Below are 13,855 nucleotides of genomic sequence, written 5' to 3'. Positions count from 1 at the left end.
TAGTTGGTCTAACCACCACTTTGTAGAACTTTCCTTTAAGTTTTGGTGGCACTTTCTTGTCACACAAGACTCTGGATGCAAGCCTCTATTTCATCCATCCTGCACCAATACGATGTGTGACGTCATCGTCAATCTCTCCATTTCCTTAGGTAACAGACCTAAGATACTTGAAACTTCCTTTCTTGGAACTTTATCGTATGCCTTTTCTAAATTGATGGATATCATATGTAGATCCCTCTTCCTCTCCCTACACTGCTCCATCAATCCCCGTACAAGATGAATAGATTCTCTAATTGAGCATCCCGACATGAACCCAAATTGGTTCTTGAAAAAAGACATGCTTTTCCGCATCCTCATCTCTACCTCCCTCTCCCAAACTTTCAATTTGAACATCTAAACTTGAGATATTCATTCATTTGTATTTTACAGGTTAAACTTAAAAAACATAACTTACTCAAGAGGGAAAATGCTAAAACGAACCAACACTTATTATCAAAAAAATAAATCTATTACTATAAGTCTTGTGGGTGAAAAAGGAAAAATAAATGAAAGAGACGAATAGTAGTAGCAAGAGAAAAATATAGATTCCATTAGTAGTGGATGGAAACTTAACAGACAGATGGCGTTGGTCAAGTTGAAGAAATAAGGATGTTTTCAGTTAAATGAGATATTACAAGATGTATTGAAAGTTTGGATGAAAGAATAGAGATGTTTTTGGTGAAAAACTCTTTCTTTTTTCTGATGGAATTGGTCTTCCTTAGAAATTATTAATATTTGATTGGTCGATAAGAGATTTTTTTTGTTTGTAATTTCCTTCTTTATGCTACTAATGACCGCCGAATTGTTAATATTTTGTAATATAATAATACATTACTAAATTAAGGTTGGGGTCTTAAAGTTGGGGGTATAATACATGTATTTCATTCGCTAAATTGGTCAATACTTGCCTAATGACCGTTAACCTGGAAAGTTTAACTTTGTCCGTGTGAATTTCATGCATTAATCCTACTTATATTTCCTTTGCATTTTGTCGTTTATTTCAATTACAAAAATATTGTTTGTACATATTATTTCGATTACCAGTTCCTTTAGGCGACATGAATCTAAATTGGTCCAATCAATGTGATTTAAACATAAGTTGGTTATAAAATAAAGGCATTTTTCTGAAGACTGAAAAATGTACCATTTGCAAGTCTAGTGTACTTTTATGGCAAGTACTGAACTTGCTAAAACGGTCATCACAACTACACATATAGTAAGCTGAGCAATATAAAAGTTACAGTCACAGGCGCCAAAAATTTGGTCCCCCATACTGGCCCGCCAACTTTTCTCAATTAACAACGTTCAAATAATAATCGACAATAAAAACGATCAAATAATTACATATACTCACGCTCCCCCTCATATTTTTATTTTATTTTATTTCATCATATCTAATAAATAAAGAAGAATTGTATTGCTCTTTTGGTCCCAATTTATGTCGCACCTTTTTGCTCAGAGTTAAATTTGACTATCTTTTAAAGTTAAATTGTAGGATGTTTTCCAACTAAAAATTAAATATTTAAGTACTCTATAAAAAATTATAAAATATGATATTTCTTAAGTCAATACAAATAAAAAAAATACATTTGTCTCAATTTATGTGGCAATTTTTGAATTTAGAGATTCAAATAAATTTTTCTTTTATCATAATATTTTCATATATCTTTTAAATATTTTTAATTATCATTTTATTGTGACTTGTAATAGCTCTTACATAGTTGTCAAATATGTAAATTTTATTTTAAAAAATCTAAAAATTCCATGCACGATTTTACATCAAAATTAGGGAGTAGAAAATATTTTTTTTTTGCACTATTCCATCAAAACAAAATAATAATAATAATGAGCATCGCTTTCCGTGTCTTTCCAACGAAATAAAACCCTAATTTCCCCCTCTTGTTCAATTTCATTACCCGTTGCATTATTCTCTCTCCTATCTGTTTCTCTCACTAAAATGTCGACGGCGCGTGATGGCACGGGGGCGGCGGGCGCGTACGAAGGAGCCGGAACCGGAGCGGGAGGTAAATTTAGGAAAAAACCTTTCCGACGGAACCAAACAACACCTTACGATCGTCCACCACCTGCACAAAGAAACCCTAGTTGGCTTACAAAGGCTGTTGTTGATCCAGCTTCAAAGCTCATAACTAACGGCGCTCAACGGTTATTTAACTCCTTATTCCGTAAACATCTAGAACCTTCTACTTCAATGCCGCTATCTCTACCTCCAGGTAAGTGTAATTTTTATGTGTGTTTATTGCTTGAGTTGTTAGATTTATCAATTTTCGCAAGGAAATGATGTAATTTTGGTTGGTTAATGAGACTCCGTAGATTAATTTAGATTGAAAAGAAAAACGATTTCTATATGTTAGTTATAATAGTAATAGTAATGGATGTGTTTCCTGAGGAACTTAGTTATGTGATGTTTGGACTCGTATAGTGCGAAAAGTCGATATATTTTAGAGGAAATTTGATTATTGGACTCAAAAAGATGTATTTCCAGTTATGTAGCATCTATTTAATGCTGTAGTTCTGAGAATTATCAATTTACTCAAGGAAATGATGTAACTTTGGTTGATTAATGTGACTCCTAGGTTATTTAGATTGAAAACAGAACCGACTTGTATAATGACTTCTATATTACAGTTATAATAATAGTAATGGATGTGTTTCCTGAGGGATGTAGTTATGTAGCATCTATTCGTTGCTGGAGTTGCTAGATTAATCAATTTTCCCAAGGAAATGATGTAACTTTGGTCTTGTTTTTGGTTAATTCAAAACTAGTGGTTGGTTAATGAGACTCCTAGCTTAATTTAGGTTGGAAACAAAATTGATTTTGTATAGCGATTTCTGTATTAGAGTTATGTAGCATCTATTTATTGCTGGAGTTGCGAGATTTATCAATTTCGCGAGGAAATGATTGCAACTTTGGTCTTGTTTTTGGTCAATTTGAACTATTGGTTGGTTAATGAGACTCCTAGCTTCATTTAGATTGAAAACAAAACCAATTTGTATATTACAGTTATAATAACAGTAATGGATGCGTTTCCTGAGGGACGTAGTTATGTGATTTTTGGACTCATGAAGTGTGGAAATTGGATATCCTTTGGAGGAAAGAGTTCCTTTGTTTTTCATTGGAGGCAGAACGGATGAGCTTTAGCTTGATGATTGGATCTGAGTGTATGTTGGTTGTTCAATGATTAATGTATTTATGTAGGCGAGCACAGAAGTTTTGTTCTTTCATTGTTGAGGTTTTGTTGCTGTAAATTTGGGTGTTTTGGGTATATAGTTGGAGCTGTGAGTTGGTCGGTTTGCTTTGTCTGACCCTTTGAGAAACCAGTAGTTGTTTCGATTTGGATATAGCAGAACATTTGCTTACTGATTTGCGCCCCTGGTTGAGCTTGTATAGTTAAGAGGATGGAGTTTTACCATGTTTGGTATTGTTATGAGGTTTGGCTTTAATGCATAATATTTTTCTACTTGCTACTCGAGGCCGGGGAAGGAGTTTTTCTTTTTCCTTTTTGGAATATCATGAAGTTTAAAATTTAATAGACAATATTTGCATGTTTTTTCACCTGAGCTTGTATAGTCACTGAGGATGAATTAAACTATTTTCATAAATTAGCTATTTTGTGACCTTGTTGATTCGATTTAGACATTCCTTCTTGGTTTAGTTTCCATTTCCTTCTGATCATTGTTGTCAGCTGAGAAACACACTGGCTATTCAATTTGGTTGTAAGTGGCAATAATTTCTGTTGGGATGCTACCTTTGTTTGACACCAACTAGATTGGGAATAAGACACAGTTGATTGATTGGTATAAATTAAAAATAAATAATCTTCCAATGGTGTACTAGTAGCATTCTCTTTCTATTCTGCTTTCAGCAATGACTTCAGTTGAGACGTGATTCCGTTTTGATTTAAACAGGACCAAGACAAGAACCACCGAATCTGCCTCAGGAGTCACGTCCCAATGTAAGTTTATTATTCTTGAACTTTGTTCACAAAGCTATGGTGCCTTTATAATCAGATTTGAGTTGATTATGTGATCATACGTCTTCCAAGACGTTTACTTATCAAAAAAAAAAATTATATCTTCCAAGAAATTGCAGCTTGTGTTTTTTTTTTGGCTGCTATGGTCATAATCTATTAAGAAATGCATGTTTCACTTCAAGTTCATGATGAAAGCTGATAAAACACCATGCAATTCTTGTAGGAGGAATGTGCTGATGTACTATTTTTTTATTATGTGGATAATCTGTCTTCCTATACATATCAACTTTTGTATTCCTTCTATGCTGACTGTCATCCTTTCTTTTGGTGTTCTTGTATCCAAAAGAGTTCAATAATTTATATATTAAGTTATGTTATTAAAAATCGCCGCTTTGTCTCTTTAAGCGATGCAAAGCGAGGTGTATTGCTTCAAGGGTGAAACCATGCCCCTCGGAGAAATCTGAACTTCAAACAATGACGTGCAAAGTGACTATACCAAAAATGCGGATGGTTCTTTGGATCTCAATCTTGATGAGTTGGATTAATATCCATATTACTGTATATTGGATGCTGAAACTAGTTATTTTAGTTACAACTTGATTATTATAGTACTCAATTCATATATGTTGGGTAGTAGTAAGTTCTTGTAATTTATGCACTTCACTTCTCACTTTTCACCTCAAGCCCCATGAACCTTGTCACAGCTTGCGTTTTTACTTTTAAGAGCACGGCTTTTAAGAAATATATGCTCTACCTGAAATTTATATATGGTTAATGCTGATAAAAGTGCCCCCTATGCGGAACAATTCTTCCTCTCTGTGAAGGAGTATGCTGGAGCACTGGTGGAGGCAGGACAAGGAGGTGACAACGATGCACGCAGCTCCGGGGACGGCGCATTCTCAGAGCTTGAGCAGCTCTTGAAGCAGAAGACATTTACAAGGTAAGATTTGTGGTAATTGACTGGGCCTAAAAATGTACTTTATGATAACTCATTACTGGAAAAAATTGTTATAATTGTAGAATCATCTGTTTTTTCTTTTGTTGAAGTGATGTAATATCTTATTCTTCTAGCATCAAGTGATGCTGGGCCTTACAAAATAACAAAAAACCAGTTTGCTTACTGCACATTTATTGAATTGAGAAATTCTATCGTTCCATCTGTATCGTGTACATCTGCCTCCCAATTCCAAAAAGCTAAAAAATAATATACATCTGAACTGAGAAAACATTCCTTCTCATGGATTCTCTGGTTCCTCTTCCCACGTTATCCCAAAGCCCCTCCACCCTCCCCGCCCAGAAAAAATTGTTACAAGGATGATGTTCCTTTTTTTCTTCTGTACCTTCTAGTACCAGCATTGTAGCAAATCTTTGCTAGTTCTTTGCATGCACCCCTGAAATTCTAACAAGTTCAGCATCGTGTCCCATAATTGATGAATGACATGTATCCTTATAACCTTCTTCGTAAAGCCCATAGTCGTTACATGTAATCGTTCCTCTCCTTGGTAATATGCTGTGTAAACATGCTTCATGTGTTTCCAGCCATGTGAAACATCTCACCTTGTGCGGTGCATTTGTTTTCCAAATACTTTTCCATGGCCAGCCCGCATCAGAGCTACTGGACAAAACCTGTATGCTGAAAACAACAACAATAACATGCTGACTGAACCTGTATGCTGACATGACTGTGAATTGGCCTTTGCCTTCTTTGCTTCCTTACCAAAATAAAAGAATCTGCGTCTGCTCTCTAGTTCCAGTCCTTGCAATGCATCCAGAGTTGAATTCCCACCTTTCGGTTGACCAATATTCTGCAATTAGTGCGATGGATGTACTGCCAGCTTGAAGATTTCGGGGAATTGTTCCTTTAAGGGGATTGGTCTTTCTATGCACCAAGCCATAGAAATGTAGCCTCTGGATTCTATTAGATTTATGAGTTCGTTTAAAAGACTTAGAAATATTCTTTAGTGGAATTTTCTGTTGCTCGATTTCAAGGTGGGTATGATTTACAGACATGAAATGTCTTTGCGCAGAACTGAGATTGATCGCTTGACAGAACTTTTGCGCTCAAAAGCTGTAGACATGCCTATGGGAGATGAGGAGAAAAGAGCCGAGGCCATTCAATCTAGATGTGCATTGGATTCTTCAAGCAGCTTGCTGGAAGAAAATAACTCTGTTAAGGTTACATCCGGTGGAGTTGTTGCAACTCCTGTCATGAATTCCAGGGTTAGATCCTATTCTCTAGTGTTCCTTCTGACTATTTTCTATGGATACTCAAATTTTGACCTCGCAAGAACCGATAGATTCTTGGTAGTCTGACACATTTGTGGTTCATGTTTACAGATTCTTGAAGATGATATTGCATCTCCTGCTGAGCTTGCAAAAGCTTACATGGGGAGTAGGCCATCAAAGGTGTCACCATCAATGCTGAGCACGCGTAGTCAAGTTGTGAGAGAAGATACACCACTGCTAACAAATGCACAATATGTCCAAAGATCACCCGTTCCATCAGTGACAACTAGGACTCCTGGTTTTCTCGGGGTTCGAGAAAATGGGTTTACCACTCCGAGATCTCGTGGCAGATCTGCTATATACAGCATGGCTCGTACGCCATACTCTAGAGTTCGTCAAACTGATGTTCAGAAGGTTTATTTGCTCTCTGTTTACTTCGATGTTGGAAATCCTTCTGCATGTGATTCAACCTTTTTGTTCTAAAATTTGATCTACTACCAGGCTACCAGCTCGGCAAATTATGACTATGGTGGGTCTTCATCATCTAAGCCAGTGTCGGAGCACGATATACTTTTTGGTTCTAAGCAGGTGTTTATTCCAAATTACTATGTTATCTTTTTGAACTCATTTGTGTACTTGTGTTATTATTCTTTTCACTTCTTTCTTTTCCTTATTTGCTTATTTTATTTTTAATTTCTAACTCTTTCAGGCCCTCAAGCGAAGAAGTTATGTTCTGGATGATGATCTTGGATCTGTTGGTCCCATGCGTAGGATTAGGCAGAAACCTAATCTATCTTTTGGAGCTTCACGTCTCAGCACGAGAGTTGCTTCTGCAGCTAACCTGCATCCGGAGGTATCAAAAGTTGTCGGAGATGTCGAAGATAACAAAACCACACCTGCAAGACATGTAGCCATCCCTCCAAAGTCCAGTGAGACTGCTGCAAAGATATTGGAGCAACTTGAAAAGATAACCCCAAAGGGAAAATCATCAGAATCCAAACTAGCTGCAGGGAAAGAGAATAAATTGACACCAAACATGCTTCACGGACGAGCTCTCAGAAGCTTGGAGGATTTGGATTCACCCAAGCTGCTGCAGAGCGCACAAAATAGCTATAAGTTGGAGAACTGGTCTAAAATTCTTTCTCCCAATCCCAGTGAATCGAGGCAAAGTGAATTTAAACGAAATGGGCATAAGAGTTCTGTTAGCGAGTCAACTGTTATAGCAAAAAAAGATACAATCTTTTCATTCAAAGATACTCAACCTAATGTTGAAACCAATTCCCTAGAAAAAAATAAGTCTGCAGCTCAACCTCCTCTCAAGAAACGAGCTTTTAAGATGAGTGCATATGAGGTGCGCACCTTTTGTCTCAGTGCATTAGATTCTTTGACTTGCTTTAACAGGTTTTGAATTGACATGGGATATCGCCTTTTTTGTGGATACTGTTAAACAACTTGTTTTCTATATTGTACTTATTTCGGAAAAATGGTCTTTTGTGTATGAATGGTTATTTTTCTGTTGATAAAGTTTCCTCCCGTTGAAGAGATTCATGTGACCATTTAGTTAGTTACTTGATTCTGCTCTATAATTGTTACCAATGACTATTCTGGTTTTAGCATTTATGCAAGTGGGATATATCCTGTGTTCCGTATTTGCTTGTTCCGTTTGTCTGACTTTTAGCTGCTTCACTGGTTATTATGAATTCAATTTGCAGACTACTTTGCTATTTTGTTCCTAGTTGTCTTCTTTACGATTCTTTTGAGGTTGATTTCATCTCTTGTCATTACCAATTTATATGATAAGACATTTCTTTTTTAACGTGTTTCTGCTGGTGGTGTGTTCTATAGGATTCTTTTGAGCTAGAAGAGGACATAAACTCTAATGGGCCTTCATCTCAATTAGCTGAAGGGAGAGGGAAGCTAGAAATATCTGCTGCTGACCAGAAGCCCCTATGTGCTGCTGAACCCACAAGCAAACCTGCTGCTTTGCTGGATGTAAAGACACCTCCCGGGGTTTTAGACAAGAGATCTGATATGGAGACTCCAGATACTGGTGCGGTCGCTGTCACTGCGTCTAACAAAACAAAGGAGACAAATGTTGACATGGTTCCACCATTTCTGTTTTCATCGTCAACCCCAGTGACGGGGTCAAAGCCAGGAAGCTCGAGCAGGTTAGTTCCTACTACAGTATACTCCTAGAGTATGATCAGTTGATTCTAATGATTTTGCAATTGATCAGTTGATTCTAATGATTTTGCAATTATCTTGCTTCGGCAACCTTACTTTTAGTGATATGCTAGTTGTGTACTTCTCAATATGTATGGGTTTTGGGGCACTTGTTTCTTCTGATGCATTTCCTAGCTGATGTTTGCATTTGATTTAGGGTAACTAGTGGGGGTTCTTTTCCCTTTTTTTGTTTCATAAAATAAATAAATTATCTGAAATAAATGGTAAACTCCGCCTGTGTGAGCTCGCTCACATTGCCGGTCCCAAGCCCGGATAAAGGAGGAGGGTTGCCGAGGGTCAATCGGAAACAGCCTCCCTACCCAGGTAGGGGTAAGGCTGCGTACATCTTACCCTCCCCAGACCCCACTATTGTGGGATTACACTGGGTAGTGACCAAGATCTGAAATAAATGGTATATAAATTAATTTCTCAATAGAACTGTGGAAGTGCTATGGTTGACAAAGGTCAGTAGTCAACCAAAACAATGAGCAATTAAATGTTCTACAGAATTGTAAGCTTTTGAAGAATTCTAAGGTAGATGTGAGCTTGTATATTTCAAATTTACTATAATTGATGAAGGATGCTCAGTTTTTTGAGTTTGTGTTCTGATTTTGGGGATCATTTCCAGTTTCTTGAACCCTGGTCTTGCAGTGCACAAAGATGAAGAAAAACTATTACTGAGTACCATGCTGACATTTACAATTTGTTTACTGCCACCACTAATTGGTATCTTATGCGTAATTGAAAAATAATGTCCCGGCCTTGCAGTGCACAAAGATGAAGAAAAACTATTACTGAGTACCATGCTGACATTTACAATTTGTTTACTGCCACCACTAATTGGTATCTTATGCGTAATTGAAAAATAATATCCCAGGTCTCTTGCACAATCTACATATCTGATATTTTTTCTTATTATCACTCGTCCACTCTCAATCCATATCAGAGTCGCAGTTTTGTTTTTCAATGGAGTTGTTAGTAAAGGAAACTTAAGAGGAAATTGTTTCTTGTGATCAGCAAAACATTAATAACTTGTGCACCCGAGTGTAGTCTAGCAGTCGCTGAAGTTTATATGGGAAGGGAAGATGATGAAAGATTTCAGGATGTTTACTAGCTAGCTGTTAGGCAGTAATTGGAAAATATGATGAATAAGGAAATGAGTAAGGTTCTTGTGTGTTTTTGTGCATCCTTTTTAAGTCTACTTGAAAGTGCATCTGATATTTGTTCAAATGTCTGCAGCCTCTCCAATCTAGCGTTCGGCCGAGCTGATGGTCGGCCTAATCCTTTTCAGTTGGATAACTCACAGAAGGCTGTGGACAGCAATGGCAAATTAGAAGCATTATCATCTGGTCCGTCAAGTTCAATGTCAACTAGTGGTATTTTATCATTTGGTGCTCCATCCAGCCCTTCAAGTAATGGACTGTTTCCTCCCAGTCCTGCTATCTCAGCTACCTCTGCCTTGGCATCGGGTAGTTTTACAAATGAAGTTTCGACTAGCAGCTCGAATGTTGGTGCCCCGTTGACAAGCATTACGAGTACGATTGGTGGCACAACAGGAAGCTCTACCGCATCTGCTAGCAGTCTCTTTGGTTCCAGTGCAGCATCCTCATTTTCCAAGGAACCTCTTATCAAATTTGGTTTCTCTGGGGTTCCGCCAAAAACAGTTTCAGCACCAGCAACAATTTCCACCGCAGAAACTACAGACATGAATGCCAAATCTGAGAGTGGAACTGCTTTTGGCAACTTGAAGAGTTCACCTTTCGGGGGTGCATCTTTTGCAGCTACAGGCTTTGGATCAGTAATGTCAACGGGTACTGCAGGTAGTACAGAGTCTCAGGGTTCTGTTTTTAGTACAGGAGGTGCATCACTTGTTAGTGCACAGACTTCTGTTGGTGGATCTGGCATTTCTGCTGTCTCAGGGAGCATGCCCGCTCCTTTCAGTTCATCTGCTTCATTGCCATCCACAGCAAACTTTCCTGTGTTTGGTTCTGCGCCTGGTACTACTGGTCAAGTTTCTGCTTCTCCTTCAAATAATGCCCTAGTTGGCTCCAGCAATGCTGCTTCTGGAATATTTAGTTTTGGTGCAAGTTCATCATCTTCCAGTGCAGCAGGCTGTTCAAGTGGGCCCACAAATGGTACGGTCGCGTTGGCATTTACTTTTGGTGCCAGTTCGGCAGCTCCTTCAAAAACCAGTGTACCTGCCACGTCCAGCAGCGCTACTCCTGGAATATTCAGCTTTAGTGGTAGTTCTTCAGCTTCCTCAACAAATGCTGTCAACATCTCCAGCAGTACTACCCCCAGTGTATTTAATTTTGGTGGTAATACTTCATCCTCCTCAGCAAACACCATCAATACTTCAGCTGCTCCTGGTATATTTAATATTGGTGGGAGTTCTTCAACTTCCCCTGCAAATGCTGGCAACACCTCCACTAGTGCTTCGCCTGGCATCTTCAGTTTTGGTGCTAGTTCTTCAGCTTCCTTGACAAATGCGGCTAGCACAGTTAATCCTAGTCCATTCCACTTTGGTGCTACTTCAGCCTCTTCACAAGCCTCTAGCACTGCTGGAACTTTTGGATCTAGTTGGCAGCCCCAAAAGTCTCCTGGCTTTACTTCCTCATTTAGTTCTTCTACCCCCTCTGTGTTTACATTTGGAGCATCTTCATCTTCTTTTACTACTCCAAGCACTTCACCAGTGGTCTTTGGATCAACACCCAGTGCCGCAAGTGGTTCTGCTTTTTTATTTGGTTCAACTTCTTCCACAAATTCACTTTCACAGCCCATGTTTGGTAATTCAGCGTTTGCTGCATCCCCTGGAAACAATGTTAACATGGAAGACAGCATGGCTGAGGATGTTGTGCAGGCTCCTGCACCTGCAGTTTCTTTTGGGCAACCTTCTGTTTCGCCCTCTCCAGGTGGCTCTGCATTTGGTTCAGCACCGAGTCCATTCCAGTTTGGCGGTCAGCAGAGTCAGGCTGCTCCCCAAAATCCTAATCCATTTGCAGCAAGCAGTCTAGTTCAGCCTGCTCCTCAGAATTCTTCTCCATTTGTAGCATCAAACAGTCTAGAATTTGGCGGTGGAGGGAGCTTTTCGTTGGGTAGCAGTGGCCCTGACAAATCAGGTCGGAAGATTGTGAAAATTAATAGAAACAAACACAAAAGGAAATGAGGACATTAAGCAAAGATCTTCGATTTGTTGGTAGAATATCGAGTGGCAAGAGATGACTAAATCATTTGATTATAGCACAGCAATCAAAGGTCACAATTTTGTTTACAGTTTTTACACAAAGACATGAATGATTGTATTGTACGGGTAGGGCCATGAAGGGTTGTCTTAGTTCACCAAATTGTTTAGTCAACTTTGCTTTTTGTACTTCTACATGTATAATAGGAGGGAAATGGTTGTGCCTCTAAACATCTCTTTCGATGAATCCACTGGTAAATTGATCGAGAGAAACATCCATCCCAGTTGTCTTAAGATTAATAAAACAAAAAATCGAAAGGTTGATACGTCGGAAAATGTTCTCTTATTGGAAGTATTTCTAGTGTTTGCTTACATTAAATTTTGGACATCTTTTTCACTTATGATATATTTTCCACCAACTGGATAAAAATGATTTCGTTCGTGTAGGAGTCGCACTCAATTCTCACTACAGATAGTCCTTATCTTCTCTGTATCAATTGCATCAATTAACATTTATTATTAACCTAAATGCTGAATTATTACCGAAAGACATCTTCATATCCTTACACTTTGTATGGTCATAGTGATATTTTATCTATTTTTACACGCAGCTAAACACTAAGAGATAATAACGAATTTGCAAAAACAAACTATTCTCACAGTTCGAATCCAAAAACTGAGGTAATAAGGTGGGAATTTTGGCTGCTATCCACCCAATGAAGCAAAGGAGCACAAGTCACAAATTAAGAAATTAATTAATTATCATTAAGTGATAAAATTTAGTGTAAGAGATCTACTATTTTCATGCTAACATCATGTACGGGAGAGTTTTTTTTCCCGTGAAAACCATCCTAAAAATCACCATCTGCTTAGGTATTAAATCATGCATAAGTGATATCATGTTTGGTAGCTGGTTAGGAGGTAAATTTTTCATGTATAAAATTATTATGATATTTGGTTTGCAATTTAGAAATTACATAACTAATATATGTATAAGTTATGAGGGAATTTATGCAGAGGCGAATCTAGAATTTCATGAGGATGGGTTCACCATTGCTATAAGATATAAAATTTTATAGTGACATCGACTTCTCGTTATAGATTATCCCATGAAGTATTTTTTTTTTTTTTTTTGCTTTTTGGGACTTGGTATAATTAGAAATAAAGGAAAGAAAAGTCATCTGATGCAATATAAAATTAAAATTGTTATAAATATTATTTAATTATGGATGTCTATTTTTAGGAGAAACTTTAGGGTTTGTGACTTTGGCACCAAGTTAACTTTCTCCTATAAATAGAGATGTCTCTTCATTGTATAGAACCCCTAACAAGAGAAATAAAGATATGTCCTCTCTTCTCCCTTTCGCTACAAATATTCTTATTCTAATTTTATTATTTTATAACATGTTATTAGCACGAGTCTCTAATTTGGTGGATGATCGTCTCAATCAAGATCAATCGTTGTTAAGGTGTTGTATATCTACTCTTTTGCTACTTAATGTTCTAATACATGAATACGTATGGATAATCTTATCCCACTTACTTAAACATGGGTTTTCCTTTGATATAATGATATTAAAATATGCTGTGAAGCATTCTTGACAAAGAGCCAATGGAAGACCTTTTAAAATGTTGCGGATTTTTATTTGATATAGGCAAGTCGTGTTTTTCCAGTTGACATAAATAAATTGTTTTGAGTTTTTATGGTGGCGAATGTCACATAAATTTTGGCCACCATCAGTCGTAATATTTTATAAATTTTTAATAGTAATTGAAGATATGTTAGAGAAGAATTCTCTACATTATACACATGACTCGATTTGCTCCTAAAGTAGCAATATCTTAAAAGAAGTTTTAAGCTATCATAAATTGATATGGTTATGACATATTCAAATGATTATGTTTCATTCTTGAAGAATGAGAACTTTTGATAAATGTTTTAAATACAGATCCATTCCCTGAAGTGAATGTGATGATGTTTAGTAAAGATTATAAATACAGACGTGCTCTTGGCTGTGAAAATATCACGCCTCACCTCCAGAAGAGGTGGAATAATTAGAAAAGATATTCTAAATATTCTATATTTTATTCCTGAAGTAAACAAATCTGCTCCCGAAGTAGCAAACTCTAAAATCTTCTCCGGAAGTAGCAAATTTTGGACTTTACCCCTGAAGCAGTAAAACATTAAACTTTG

At 37.3% G+C, this 13,855-nt stretch overlaps 1 protein-coding gene across 1 annotated transcript; it reads left to right on the top strand.

The window, feature by feature from the left end:
* The first annotated feature begins 1,934 nt into the window (after positions 1-1,934).
* Positions 1,935-12,007, top strand: LOC132615523 (nuclear pore complex protein NUP1). The gene is made up of 9 exons (XM_060330127.1): positions 1,935-2,270; positions 3,967-4,013; positions 4,856-4,971; positions 6,059-6,251; positions 6,369-6,671; positions 6,759-6,845; positions 6,967-7,608; positions 8,103-8,425; positions 9,720-12,007. Exons 1-9 carry the CDS (start codon positions 1,997-1,999, stop codon positions 11,644-11,646), a joined length of 3,912 nt encoding a protein of 1,303 aa, XP_060186110.1. The 5' UTR covers positions 1,935-1,996; the 3' UTR covers positions 11,647-12,007.
* Positions 12,008-13,855: the final 1,848 nt, after the last annotated feature.

Source organism: Lycium barbarum, chromosome 10 (assembly GCF_019175385.1).
Source record: "Lycium barbarum isolate Lr01 chromosome 10, ASM1917538v2, whole genome shotgun sequence".
NCBI classification, from domain to species: Eukaryota; Viridiplantae; Streptophyta; class Magnoliopsida; order Solanales; family Solanaceae; genus Lycium; species Lycium barbarum.
This window is presented reverse-complemented; position numbering and strand designations above follow the sequence as displayed.

Excerpts from the sequence above, each read along its gene's own strand:
- LOC132615523 (XM_060330127.1), top strand. The coding sequence starts at position 1,997 with ATGTCGACGGCGCGTGATGGCACGGGGGCGGCGGGCGCGTACGAAGGA. Across the intron at positions 6,846-6,966 it reads TACTTTTTGGTTCTAAGCAG|GCCCTCAAGCGAAGAAGTTA; the intron begins GTGTTTATTCCA and ends TAACTCTTTCAG. Across the intron at positions 8,426-9,719 it reads AAGCCAGGAAGCTCGAGCAG|CCTCTCCAATCTAGCGTTCG; the intron begins GTTAGTTCCTAC and ends AAATGTCTGCAG.